The 14,106-nt window shown below is 50.4% G+C and overlaps 2 protein-coding genes across 2 annotated transcripts; both read right to left on the reverse strand.

Moving 5' to 3' along the window:
- Nucleotides 1-416: 416 nt before the first annotated feature.
- LOC123955710 (NADH dehydrogenase [ubiquinone] 1 alpha subcomplex subunit 1-like) lies at nt 417-635 on the reverse strand. The gene has a single exon (XM_046028014.1). The coding sequence runs from the start codon at nt 633-635 to the stop codon at nt 417-419; it is 219 nt and encodes a 72-aa protein (XP_045883970.1).
- Nucleotides 636-7,446: 6,811 nt separating this feature from the next.
- Nucleotides 7,447-12,624, reverse strand: NKX1-2 (NK1 homeobox 2). The gene is made up of 2 exons (XM_046027418.1): nt 12,370-12,624; nt 7,447-10,741 (listed from the first exon to the last, which is right to left on the reverse strand). Exons 1-2 carry the CDS (start codon nt 12,581-12,583, stop codon nt 10,014-10,016), a joined length of 942 nt encoding a protein of 313 aa, XP_045883374.1. The 5' UTR covers nt 12,584-12,624; the 3' UTR covers nt 7,447-10,013.
- Between the last annotated feature and the right edge of the window lie 1,482 nt (nt 12,625-14,106).

The following is a 14,106-nucleotide window of genomic DNA, read 5'->3' on the forward strand; positions in this document are numbered from 1 at the left end:
ATTGCAAACAGTGTCACAAGGGATAACCTCCTCTCTGAAATTTCATAAAGGTGTGTCTGTAGGATAAAGTCCTAGAAGTGGGATTGCCGGGTCAAAGGACGGGCCCGCATTTCCAATTTGAAGACTAAGACTCTAAATCCTGGTCTCAGAGGAGAGAGAATAAAGCAGGCTTCTCCCTGTGTGGTCCCTGGCCTGGTGCTGGTCTGCAGCTGGGAGTACAGAAACTGAAAGCATTTGGGACACTTAGAGCAATCTCCCACTGCAACATTCACCTGCATTTTTCTAAAGAGTTGTTGGTTTTTTTTTAATTTTACCTTTTTGTTTTTATTATGCACTACGTTAATACACTGCATAACCTTTAGAAGGGCTAGATGAGCGGGACTGAGTTATTTTTCATCGATCAGGAAAATGCTTCCTTAATCAATATCCTCCAAACCCTTTGGTTTTGTTACATAGTAACAATCAACTCCAGAGATGCGCCTATCTCTTTGCATCAAACTCCACTGATAGGGATAATAGGCAACCCTTTTGTCCTTGCCCCCGTTGGTGAACCTGTGGATGTGCGCTGTGGCTATGCCAGGGATGACCAAGGACGGGGCCATGACTCCGATCCCGGGCAGGATCTCGAACCACATCGCACCGCGGTGGCCAAGGCCAAAACCCTCCTTCCCTGCCCTGTTAAAGGTGACCCCTAAAGAGTTGGTTTTATTGACCTTATCCGCCTATGATGACTGGAGAGAAAAAAATTACTTCCATTGCGAGGTAAAAGTCATCATCAACAACTTTTTTAACGTGACGTTGACTCAGATTTTTTACCCAAGCAGCTTCTGAAAAGTGTATGGAGAAACCATCCCCACACACCAAAGAACACAACAAAATTAGACAAACCAAAAAGTGCAAAGATATTTCAGTCCTTTAATAGCAATTGAGTGAGTGCCAACATATTCCAGTGTGAGAGGTTAAACGATCCCCAACGTAGGTGGGTGAATGGGCAGGGACAGAGAGAAAGACAGGGAAAGAGACAGGCAGTCTCTCCCAGATAAAAGAAGCAGACAATGACAGAACACAAAATGTAGTAGGGCCTAAGTCATATGGTGACGGGTCCCCTGCAGAAGAAGCCGGCCGGCCAGTCAGAGAAGAGCAAAGTTTTAGGCATCATCCTTCTCTGCCAGGATACCAATCTTTATTTTATTTTTTATTTATTCATTCATTCACCCATTCATTCATTTCAGAAAGAGCAAGCACAGCCGGGAGGAGGGCAAGGGACAAGCCGACTCCATGCTGAGCCCAGAGCCTGATGCAGGCATTGATCTCATGGCCCCAAAGTCATGACCTGAGCTGAAGTTGGGAGTCTGATGCTCAACTGATGGAACCACCCAGGCACCCCCAGGACACCAATCTTTTAAAGTAGGAAGGGAGCCTACGATGAAGTAGGGATGTGCAGGAAGAAAATGTTAGAAATTCAAATTTATATTTTATAATCTTGTCCTTTCCAATGTATATTTGTACTTTGCCATGTAAGTAATCTCCAAGCACTGCAGTGTTCATGTACAATTAGAGCAAATAAATGTAGTGGGGATGCAGATTCGTTATGTTTTATTCTGAAAGATCAAAGATCAGAAAAGCTGAAAGACCACTCACAGCTCTGTGGCAACTGGAGGGGAGGGATCCGGTCTGTCTTGCTCACCATCGTACTCCCAGGGACACAGTGCCTGACCCACAGCAAGCAAAGAAGGATTATGTGGGATCTGACGCAGCTTTGAAAGTAAGTCCCTGCTTCAAGGGCCCGGGTGCTTCTGCGGCTATGGTTGCTAAGTAGTTAAGCACCCAAAGAGAAAGATCGGACAAAACACCCTATACCTGTCCTGCCCTGAAGTTGTCATTCAAATATGGTATTTTTGCCTTCTGGAGTTGCAAGAAAAGTTAGAAATCAGTTGGCAGATCCAATTAATGGGTTTATACTCCATAAACCTTGCTGCCAGGATGAAATACATTTCTCTAAGCCAGTGGAAGTAGTTCTACTTAAAATTATTTTGGAGGGTGCGGGGGCTCAGTAGGTTAATCATCAGTGATCTCTGGTGTCCTGCCATCCAGTCCCTGGCCATCAGGCTCTCTGCCCAGCAGGGAGTCTGCTTCTCCCTCTCCCTCTGCCCTTCCCCCCATCCTGCTAGTGCTCTCTCTCTCTCTCTGGGCACTTGGTGCAGCGGAGTGTAGAAAATGCCACGGCCTTCTTGTCAGCAGTTTTTGTATGAAGGAACACTCTTCTTAGCACTGATGTCATTTGGAATTTGGTGGAAATAAATAAGCCACTAATGCTGCCTTTGCCCTGCTTGTTTTCTACAGATCTAGTTTATGTTTTACAAAGGTCTCGCCAGGCGTTTATCCCTCCCAGGGTGTGGCAGAACATCATCTAAGTCCGACTTGGTAAGTGCCCAGCTGTCTGTGACGTTCACTCCCCCGGCCTCCCCTCCTGTGCCCAGCCAGGATCTTTCTGTTGCCTTCCAGGTGCTACAGTAGCACCTGGCACACAGCTGGCGCCCAATAAGTGTTTGTGCAAAGGACGGGAGGAGGGAGTCTTTGGACTATATGCTTATCTTATTTCATTTTTTAAAAAGATTTTATTTATATATTTGACAGACAGAGATCACAGGTAGGCAGAGAGACAGGCAGAGAGAGAGGGGGAAGCAGGCTCTCTGGACCTTGGGATCATGACCTGAGCCGAAGGCAGAGGCTTTAACCCACTAAGCCACCCAGGCCCCCCTATATGCTTATTTTAATGTGCAAAAACAAAGTGGGTAGGGGGATGTGTCTTTTGAATAAATAAAGAATTATTAAAGTTGAACAAAAAAGACAAAGAACCCAATTAAGAAGTGAGCAGAAGGTTTGGATGCACATTTCTCCAAAGATACAGGAATGACCAACATGCACATGAAAAGATGTTCAGTATCATTGCGTGATTAGGGAAATACAAATCAAAATCACAATGAGATGCACTTTACACCCACTAGATAGGTTTTAATTTTAAAACAATAATTAAAAGGGTTGGTCAGGATGAGGAGAAATCAGAACCCTCATACACTGCTGGTGGGAAATGTACAATGGCCTAGCAGTCTAGCAGCTGTGCAAAGTAATCTGGGATTCCTTCACAGCTTAAACCACAGAATGACCACGCGAGCCAGCAATCCCACCCCTAGTTACCCATCAGAAAGAACTGGGATGCCTGGGAGGCTCAGTCCAGTAAGAAGCTGACTTTGGCTCAGGTCATGATCCCGGAGTCCTGAGAAGAAGCCCTGAGCTGGGCTCCCTGCTTCTCCCTCTGCCTCCTCACCACCACCCCCACCACCACCCCCGCTCATGCTCTCTGTCTCTCTTTCAAATAAAATCTTAAAAAAGAAAGAGAGGAAGTAAGGAAGGAAGAAAAGGAAGAAGGGGAAAAAAGGAAAGATGGAAAAAAAAGAGGGGCACCTGCCTTGGGCTCAGGCCATGATCCCAGGGGTCCTGGGCATAGGGCTCCCTGCTCAGCGGGAAGCCTGCTTCTCCCTCTCCCACTCTCCCTGCTTTTGATCCCTCTCTCGCTGTGTCTTTCTCTGTCAAATAAAATCTTTAAAAAAAAAAAAAAAAAGGATTCCATCAGAATCTTGCTTAGAGGTATGTGGGGATTTTTAGGCTCCAAGAGGAGTTAATCTGTTTCCTTCTTCCTGCAGAGATATTCATAGGAACTGAGTATTCTGAATCTCTAGAATTTAGAGCGACTTAGCCAGCCACAATGGTGATGTGCCAGAAAGAACCGCCTGTGCAAAACTAGAACCCCACGGAAAAAAAATGCATTTGTGAAAGAAGAGAATTTTCAAAAAGGGAGTAAATTAGTCTTTTAATGATTCTTCTTTTTTTTTTTAAGATTATTCTTAAACCTTCCTGCACATGTGTGGTCATTTGGGACCTCATGAGTCCGTACTCTGAAAGTGGCGTCTATCTTCCCCAAACCCGGCCCCTGCTGCCTTAGGACCTGCCGGCTATTTAGAAGAAGCAAAGACAACATTTGGTAAATATATTAACTATACACGAGAGAAAATGGCTCACAAGAAGGGAATCAATTCTGTAAAATAAGTAATTTTATAAAATCGTCCACTCAGCTCTTTTGTGTGGACTGTCTACTGCCCTCTCCCGCCCTGGGTGTTCTTGGCCAGGTTCAATCTCGCAAAGGATGAGCACTGTGTCGCAAAGGATGAGCACTGTGTCGTCAGTGGCTGCCTGCAAGAGCACTGTTTTGTTTTTTTGTTTGTTTGTTTGTTTTTTCAGTGTAATCCCTCCCCAAGGTGCCTGGCTGGCTCAGTTGTTACCTGCATAAGCCAATTTCTCCACTGGCAGGAAGAATTTTACCATTTATTGGGAGCATATTATGGGCCTCTCAGGCTCAGGAAGCTTGAGGAAACTCATGTCAGATTGCAGATCTAGTAGGTGGTAGAGAGGAAATAAAGGGTCGTCCTCTTTTTGGCTCCACAGACCACCATGGTTGCAGAAAAGTTAGGAATACGCAGACTATAATCTACCTTGTGCCTGGGGACTCAATAAATCAATAAATTCCCACCATCCGAAACAGTTGGCACAGAATGGGCGCTCCGTACATGTCTGTGGCAGGAAGGAAAAAGGCAGGGGACAGAGGAAGGAGGAGCAATGGACACGCTTTCTTTCTAATCCTGGCACTTACCTTTAACTACAAAATGCCCATACAGCTGTCAGATCATTAAAATTAAAAAATAATAATAATAAATAAATAAAGACCTTAACAATTATTTTATTTTTTAAAGATTCTATTCATTTATTTGACAGAGAGAGAGCGCACAAGTAGAGGGAGTGGCAGGCAGAGGGAGAAGGCGAAGCAGTCTCCTTGCTGAGCAGAGAGCCCAATGTGAGCCTTGATCCCAGGACCCTGGAATCATGACCGGAGCTGAAGGCAGACACCTAACCGACTGAGCCATGCAGGTGTCCCCCCTCAAATATTTCCTATGATTGGTGGCTTGATGTACAATTTAAATCATCCTGATTACACCAGGAGGGATCTGATACCAATTGGTCTCACATTGGTGATGCGAATGTGATCACTTGGTCAAGGTGATGTCCTCCAGATTTTACCATTGTAGAGAAACCCATTTCATTTGTAATTCATAAAGTAATTTCTGGGGTGATATTTGAGACTCTGTGAATATTCCCAGTTAAAAAAACTTTTTTTAATCATCCTAGAGTTATGAGGCCCAGCTTTTAGGCTCTGTTGTTCTCTTACCCTGTTGTGACCTTGGCTAAGTCACATAACCTCACTGAGCCTGTTTCTTATGTAACTCGGACAATCTTGCATAAGTTGCCTCTCCTCTAGGACTAAGCTTATTTCACCAGTGGGCAGATTTGACTGGGTACTTCACCAAAACAGATCTCCAATGGCCAAAAGGCATATGGAGAGAGCCAACATCACCACCCATCGGGAAATGAAATTTGAAAGCAGAGTGGGATGACTACATACTCCCAGAATTATCGAATGACAATCGTGGTCATTCCTGTATAGAACACTGGAACTCTCCTTCCTTGCAGGTGGGAATGTAAACTGTTACAACCGCACTGGAAAACTACTTGGCTCTGTCTACTAAAGCTAGGCCTTTGGGCACCCAGGAACCCCCCTGCTGGATATATTACCAATGAAAGCATGAAGATATAGTTACCAAAAGAAGCGTTCCTTTCTGCTTCAAGTGGAATAACAATACCTTCACTGTGCCAGGCCCCAAGCTCAGTGTTTTCCGCAGAGACGCTCTGCAGTCATCTGAGCTAGACTCTGTGGTGAGGGAACTGAGGCCCAAAGACATAGGGAACTTGCAAATTCACGTGTGGACAGAGGGGTGGAAGTGTCTTTGAACCTGTAGTCCTTGAAAACCCGCAGGCCAGGGGCACCTGGGTGGCTCAGTGCGTTAAAGCCTCTGCCTTTGGCTTGGGTCATGATTCTGGGGTCCTGGAATCGAGCCCCCCATCGGGCTCTTTGCTTGGCAGGGAGCCTGCTTCCTCCTCTCTCTCTGCCTGCCTCTCTGCCTACTTGTGATCTCTGTCAAGTTAAAAAAAAAAAATTCTTAAAAAAAGAAAACCCGCAGGCCAAGAGAACCAGGGATGGTTAGGTGTGGCCAGCATGGCTGACCCGGGAGAGCAGCCCTTCTTCCAAGGCTTTCTCTCCCTTTGTCTCCACAATGGGGCTCCTCTGGAATTTGCCTCCAGATCCCAGCTGGAGGCAGGAGGGGCACTTCCTGTTTCTCTTTGCCTGAGTCTGGGTCATCCCACTTCCTTAACTCTTAGATGCTTCCATTCAACTGACTTTAAGGCGGAATTACGTTTTTAAAAGTGTACTTATTAGTGTTTATTGAAGAATGTCTTTCAGCCTACTCATAATGTTTAAAGCTAGCTAAGTAAGTCTTATCAGTTATTTCTAAAAAGACAAATACACTATATTGATCTGTGCCCAAAAAATGGAAGGGGATTTCTCAATGTATGGTAGGCTCTCCACTCACTCCCTTAAACACATGTGGCTTCTTGGCTACATGGTTCCAAGTGGGATCTACAATGGTCTTCTTTTTTTTTTTTTTTATAGATTTATTTATTTGACAGAGAGAGAGATCACAAGTAGGCAGAGAGGCAGGCAGAGAGAGAGGAGGAAGCAGACTCCCTGCGGAGCAGAGAGCCTGATGCGGGGCTCGATCCCAGGACCCTGAGATCATGACCTGAGCCGAAGGCAGCGGCTTAATCCACTGAGCCACCCAGGCGCCCCTTCTTTTTTTTTTTTAGATTTTTAAAGATTTTATTTATTTATTTGGTCGAGCAGGACTCGATCCCAGGACTCTGAGATCATGACCTGAGCCGAAGGCAGAGGCTTAACCCACTGAGCCACCCAGGCACCCTTTTTTTTAGATTTTATTTATTTTTGAGAGAGAGAGAGAAAGAGCTGGAGTAGGAGTGGGGAGGAGGGGCAGAGGGAGAAGCAGACTCCCCACTGAGCAGGGGTCCAATGAGGGCATCAATCCCATGATCCTGGGATCATGACCTGAGCCAAGGGGAGACGCTTTAACTGACCGAGCCACTCAGACGTCCCTGCAACGGTCATTTTCAACATCGGAAATCTACGACCAATGGACAGCCTAAACCTAAAAAGTTATTTACTAGGCTCTTTACGGGGTATTAAGAATTTTTTTTTTAAAGAACTTCCTTTAGTATTTCTTCTTTTTTTTTTTTTTTAATTTATTTGACAGACAGAGATTACAAGTAGGCAGAGAGGCAGGCAGAGAGAGGAGGAAGCAGGCTCCCTGCTGAGCAGAGCACCAGATGTGGGGCACGATCCCAGGAGCCTGGGATCAAGACCTGAGCCGAAGGCAGAGGCTTTAACCCACTGAGCCACCCAGGCGCCCGGGTATTAAGAATTTGTAACGTAAGTCTAGGAAGTTAACGTCCTAAAAATCTGATACTTAGGTGTTGATCTAATTTGTAGCCACTAACAACATTCTGTAAGGTACTTCGCTTTTGCTGTGAAAATGGCCCTGTGTGTTTGTATATACAGCCTGCTAGAACAGCCACTGTGTGTATATCCAGCGTGGGTTTGGACAACTGTCTAGCGTGGCATGAGAAAGTCGTGTCAGGGTAGAAATACCCTTTATTTGTGGAAACTAGCTGATGGGGGGAGGGAGACGGGTCTATACAAACTCGGACAATTATAACATTAGTTAAAAACTCTGCTAACAGAGAACAAGAAATAGTTAAATGAGAAATCATTACAAAAAGGATTTATTAGACAAACACATCAATCGATTGAGTCTAAGGGTTTGGCCAGAAAGCCACTGGGTCTTTCAAAGCAGCGGAGGTTCAAAGTCACACCCTCGGAGCATTACTCTGCTACAATGTGTAGAAACCAGAAAGGTCAGGAATGACAGCATTCCATGCTAGCCCACAGACAAGCCTGCTGGAGTCTTCTGTGATGCTGGTACCTGAGAGATGAAACGTTCCCCACACCTTGCAGAAATTCAGCTTCTTGTTACAATCTTGACTCTGAGCACTTGAACTGCCTGTTCATGACACACGGGATGTTGCGTTTCGAAAACCAACGAACAGTTATTAAGGGAGTGTTTCTCAGCAGGTAAAGTGAATAAAACATTCTCAACTACAGTAACTGCATTTTTAATCTCATCTGGCATCAACTGTCTTTTAGAAAGTTAAAATGTGTTGTTCGGGGACATTCTTCTTGAACATAGAAGGAAACGGGTAATGAGCACATCATATGCATTAAAGGATACCCATTCTCAAATCTTGCGAGCGTCCCGTGAATATGAAGTTTTCATTTAATTTGGCAGAAGGGGGGATATTTTCTATCATTCCTGATAATAATAGAACTGATATCTCAAAATTAGAGTACCGTGTGTTCATGACACCAAACTGGGTTTGCTTTATCAGAGGCAAACTTTGAGCATTAAATTTAATTGTTAATGGTACAGGCTTTCAAAAAATAGCAAGCAGTATGGTATCTGTGTAGTTATCAGCTGACCTCAAGTAACCAAGGTAAGAATGAAATAGACATGACCTGGTTGAGAACCTCGGGGTTTCTGAGATACAAATTCCAAACATACCACATAGAAAACTAAAGGCAGTATCCCAAACACATCTGGCATGAAAAATTTACAGAGTAACTCATTTTTCCAGGGACATAATCAAAGTAGTAGTTGGAACTAGGGGCCATACACTAAGTTCCCACGGTTAAATCTACTATGGGAAAGTTTTTGCTTCCAGAGCCCTCCTTTAGCCCAGCAACTACTTCCTTCACACCCGTGACAACCTTTTGCATGTTGTGCCATCCTGGAGTCTCTCTGGAACAAGAATGGCTCTAGATGAAGCTCCAAAAATGTTGTTTGTGTCTTTAAAAAATAGTCCAACTTATGACTGTCAAGTGTCCTGGGGAGCTGTCCTCTCCCAGCTCTGTCCTCTTTGGGAGCCTGGAAATGCCAGGACAGACCAATGAGAGTATGGAATACTACAAATCGGAACAGGCATAAACGTAGGCCTCAGGCATCAACGTCAAGATTTTAGTTGAACCACTGGTCCCTTCATGATCATTTCTAAGCACGTGAGGCCATTGCCTGTTGGTTAAAGCTGGTCTCAAAATCTACGGGACAGCCGAACCGCGCCTGCGTCAGCAGGTGAGTCGAGCCACAAAGCCACTGCATTTCCTGGCAGAAACTTCTGGTCTTCTCCCCAAAGTAAGATACCTATTCTCTCAGGAACAGCCTGTGGGGAGTCTGTTTGGGACACGAATTGTGCTCAAGTCCCAGTCTTAAATGAAGATCTAAAAATGTGCAGTTTTGTGCATTTAAAAATAGTCCATTTCCAGCGGCCGTGTGTGCTCGCGGACCCCTCTTGTTCAGTATTCGGGAGGAATCGCTGGGTTTGGGCCAATAATCAAGTACGAAAAGGGAAACGATGTGCTCTGAGAGGGGGAAGCCGCTTACCCTCTGAGCGAGCTCAAAGGTTCGAAGACTCCATCCTAAGTGTGAGCGACCCGCGGGCAGGAAGTCTTGGCTCCCCAGCATCCCCATCCCCGCAGCCGAGTTAGCCCTGCTCCGGACACCCAGACTCTCAGGGGGAGCCCCGGAACGCAACTGAGCCTGACCGAAAAGTGAAGAGCCAGTTCCAGAATCGGGAAGGCTGCGCACAGCCTTCGTCTCCGGACACTTTTACAGACCGCAGAACCTTGGCCCCCCTGTAGACCGCGTGGGTTCAGGGGGTCTTCGCGGCGGGCAGGGGCGCGGCTGGAGCAGGCAGGCAACCTCTCCCGGCCCTCTGGTGGCGCCTCCCAACAGAGGGAAAGCAAGGGGCGCGCAGACAGCCGCTCACCACGAGGGGGCGGTCCCTGCGCGTCTGCGCCTTCCGTGGCATGGGGACCCGCACCACCACGCCAATCACCCGCGAATCCCGACCAAGGGGACCCCCGAGAAGCTCCGGGTTCATAGATGCGGAGCGTAGAAAGGGGTCAGGTAGGAGGGCCCGAGGAAGGACGCAAAGGGGCCCCCAGCGGCTGCGGCCGTTGGAGGGAAGGAGGTGGCGGCCGGAAAGAGGACGTTGGCCGCCGCGTAGGAGGGGAAAGTCTGGAAGGGCAGGGCGCCCGGGCCGGGGGGTCCCGGGCTGCCCCCTGCGCCGCCGCCGCCCGCTCCTGCTGCCGTCCCGGGCGCCCCGGATTGGGGCGCGCCGCTCCCCGACTGTGCCGCACCGTCGGCGCCGGGGTTCTGCTTCTTCCACTTGGTTCTGCGATTCTGGAACCAGATTTTGACCTGCGTCTCAGTGAGGCTGAGCGACAGCGCGAGGTTCAGGCGCTCGCACACGGACAGGTAGCGCGTGGCCCGGAACTTGTTCTCCAAAGCCACCAGCTGCTCATAGGTGAAGGCGGTGCGCGCGCGCCTCGGTTTGGCACAGCGGGGCTCGGAGCGCCGGCGCCGGGGCCGCGGGGAGCCGGGCGAGCCCGGGGATCCCGCGAGCCCACGGGTGCCCGGCTCCCCCGCCGCCAACGCCGCGGCCCGGGACTCGGGGGAGCGCGCCGGGTCCGCCTGCAAGCGCGCTGCCCGCTCCTGCGGCCGCCGCTGGCCCGCGTCCTCGGCTTCGTCCTCCTCCTCCTCTGCCTCCTCGGCCTCCGAGCCCTCCAAGGGGGACGCAGCGCCCGCGCCGCGATCCGCAGCGTCTAGGGAGAAGGGGAGGATGAACAGAAGCCCGGAACGACCCAGTCCCTCCGGGTCGCCAGACCCCCGCCTCCTCTTCCTCAGAGTCCCTAGCTCTGCCCCTCTCAGGCATCTCGCCCCCCCCATCACCCCGCGATCACACATCCTCGCAAGCTCTTCCCAGGAGTTGGGGATTAGGGATGCGGTGTCCTCTTGCCCTTTACTCATTTGCTATCTAGTTGACGTCCAAGAAATGAATTGTGAATGAATGAATGGCAACCGCCATTAAGAAAATACAATGACCACATTGGACAGTATTGGGCGGGTAGGATCACCGTACATTGAGACATCGAGATGTCAAGCGCGTTTAAGGCTCTGTATCCCCAGTCCCTAGAAGCCTATTTTGGTCTGGAACTCCTAGCAATTAAAAAAGAAGTTATTAAGTCCCCTTCTCCCCCCCCCCCCCCAAAGTGAAATTCCCTCTTTCCCATCTTCTCTCTCCTGCCGTGTTAATAGAGTTTCAGATTTGTGCGGGACTGGATCGATAGATGTCATCTATTAAAGGTAAGTTTTAATCGAACAATATTAGGATCAGACAGGGAAAGGGGGTTTGAAGTCGGTACCTGCAAGCTGCGGGCAGGAGATATGCAGGCGCCCGTAATAGAATATCGATCATCGCTGTCGGGGGAGGGGAGAGCGGCCCCTCCGAGGGGCGATCCGAACAATTACCAGGCGGACTACCTGGGCCCAAGCACAGCCGCCAGAGGCGCCCCGAGCCCCCAGACAATCACCGCCAAATTTGGGAAGGAGAAGCGAGGGGCTGTGCCGCATCCCGCTTCTCTCGGATTTGCGCCCCTGACTCTGCGTCCCTCCGGGGAACCTCGTGCCCACGCTCCACCCCGCAAGGATCCTGCTGTCTTTTGTCCGTCCTTCCACACACAAACTCTACCAGACGCTGCCTCAGGTGCCCGCCAGACTTAGGAGTAAGTGAAAACCTTTCGAGGAGAAAGGACGAAAGGCCTCGCATCACCCCGCCCCACCCCTGCTCCCGCCCCAGTCAGTGATTGGGTCTGGGGAGAGAGGGCAGAGCGCGTGGGCCAGCGGAATCTCGGCAGGTGTCTAGACGGTTGGAAGTGGGCCCTAGGTGCCTAAACCTGACCTCGCACTCCCTTCCAGACACGGACACATGAGTTAGCTTCACCTTCCTCATCCGTAAAATAGGGGCAATATTCATCATGTTGTCTACCTCGCGGGTTCCGAAGTTTTCCATGACTTTTATCTCTGGTCTAGGCCCTGGCACGTGGTGGGTGCATTATATGCCCGAGAAATGAATGAGCCTGGATAGCTGTTTAGCTTCCAGGGCAAGCAAAACAGAACTGTGATGCTTAGTGGCTTGGCCGGTGAGCAGGGACGGGCTTAGGGAGGCAAATCCTCGACCGAGGATGCTGGGGGCCTCTTTTCTGCCTCAGTTTAGTTCCAACACAGAGACAAGACAACACTTTGCTTCTTGTCCTGTGAGTCTTCTCCCGTTGGTGAAGACTCTGCTAACGGCCACTCACTCGGTCTCTGGTTGTCCATCCACCTCCCAACCTCCCCATCGCATCATCTGGGTTGGGGCTTCCCGGGACCCAGGGCCGCTTCGCATCCTTACCAGGGGTCTCCCGCTGCCGAGCTGAGTCCCCTAGGCCGGCGTCCTTCCCCGCTTCGGCCTCTGCCAAACTTTTCTTGGCTTCCCGGGGAGCAGGGCGCACGGCCGGGAGCGTAGCGCGGGTGAATTTCTGCGGATCCAGAATGTCCAGGACAGAGAAGGAGATCTTGTGGTGGGCGGGAGCCGCCTTGGCCCCGCCGTCCTGCCATGCCAGCATGCCCGCCGCCCGCGGCCCCCGCGGCGCGGGGTCCGGGATGGCCGCGCTCTAGCTTGCCTTGGGCTGTGGCTGGGCCGCAGCTCTCCAGCCAGTAGGAGGGTCGGGGCGGCCAAGTGGATCTGGGGAGGAGCACGCGGAGGCGGGGCTGGGAGAGAGCCGCGGGGGCGCTGCGCCGGGATTGGCACTTGCGCGGGCCCGACCCCCGCCACGTGCAGGGCGCGCTTGCAGCGGCCCCCAGACTGCCCGCCCCGCGCTGGGGCAGCTGGCCTCGGCACCCGGGCGAACTGCGTGAGCCGGGTGCGCGCGCCCGCCCGCCCATACACAGCCGCCGGCTCAGCGCGCCTCTCCCACAGGGACTCCCGATGTGCGCGAGCGAGGGATCGCGGGACCACTCCATCCTGGGGATCCCCTCCCCCCCCATATACACACTGACTTGGGCTTGCGCTTGTGACTTTTCCCTGGTGACTTTGAATTGGGGATATCATTGAGACCAACAACGATTACTTGAAGGCAACGCGGTGCACATCTCCTGCCCCGCCAGGCAATCACAGTGATGGTCTCAGACCTCGTCACCTCAGACTTGAAAGCTCTAGTGTTCTCACGATTTACAGTTGACAAACCCCCTTGGCTTGCGCGATCTCACTTGGTTCTCTGAGCATCCCTGTGTGGAAGGAGTGGCCTGGCAAGATAGTCATCCCCATTTAAAGACAAGGAAATTGAGATTCCAAGATGAGAAGAGCATTGCCCAAGGTTACCGTCGACTGGTGACAGCGGCCGGATTGGAACCGAGAGGTCTTCTTGGCCCGGACCACTACCCTTTCCAGGATATCCTGCCGTGTCAGAAATGCACGAGGGAAATTTCCGCCCTGAACCCGAGGCTTTCCCTTCTGCCCGAGAATAGCAGGGGTTTGGGGAAGAGGTCCGAGACCCCTCTAGGGTGTCCCGCCGCTTTGGGAGCCTTGGCGGGTTGCGGGTTCAGAGCCAGGTGAGACGAGCCGGTGAGGGTGGCTGTCCGCTGGCGGAGCCCCAAGCACAGCCCTGTGCCCTTCGGTCCTTCCTCACAGCCACGGATTCAATCATGTGCAACAGACGGGGTCTCTAGGACCCAGACTGGATTTTTTACCAACTCCCCTATCCCCTTCTAGCCCCAAGAAGGAAAAAAAAAAAAAAAGGTTAAAAGATGCTTGTCTGGTTTGAATTTAAGGTCAGGGAACAGAGATCATTGATCGGGCTGCCATCTGCCCTGCCAGGTCCCCTGGAATGATGAACATCAGTCCTTGGGGGAAGCTTCCACCAGCCAGACCCGTCTTAACATTCCCTGTTCCTTTTGTGGCTTGGGGAGCAGTCTATGAGCAGTGAGCAAATTCTGAGGCTTCTCAGACCCCTCTGCCCAGAACCACTTCTAACTCTGCTGTTCCTTTCTTCCCTGCCCCATGGGGCTTCCAAACAATGACTTGGCAATTAATATTGTCCGAGAAGGTAGCAGTAGGAAGAGGAGGAGAAAGTCGCTCATTAAAGTGCGG

The sequence above is a fragment of the Meles meles genome, chromosome 13 (genome assembly GCF_922984935.1).
Source record: "Meles meles chromosome 13, mMelMel3.1 paternal haplotype, whole genome shotgun sequence".
In the NCBI taxonomy this organism is placed as follows: domain Eukaryota; kingdom Metazoa; phylum Chordata; class Mammalia; order Carnivora; family Mustelidae; genus Meles; species Meles meles.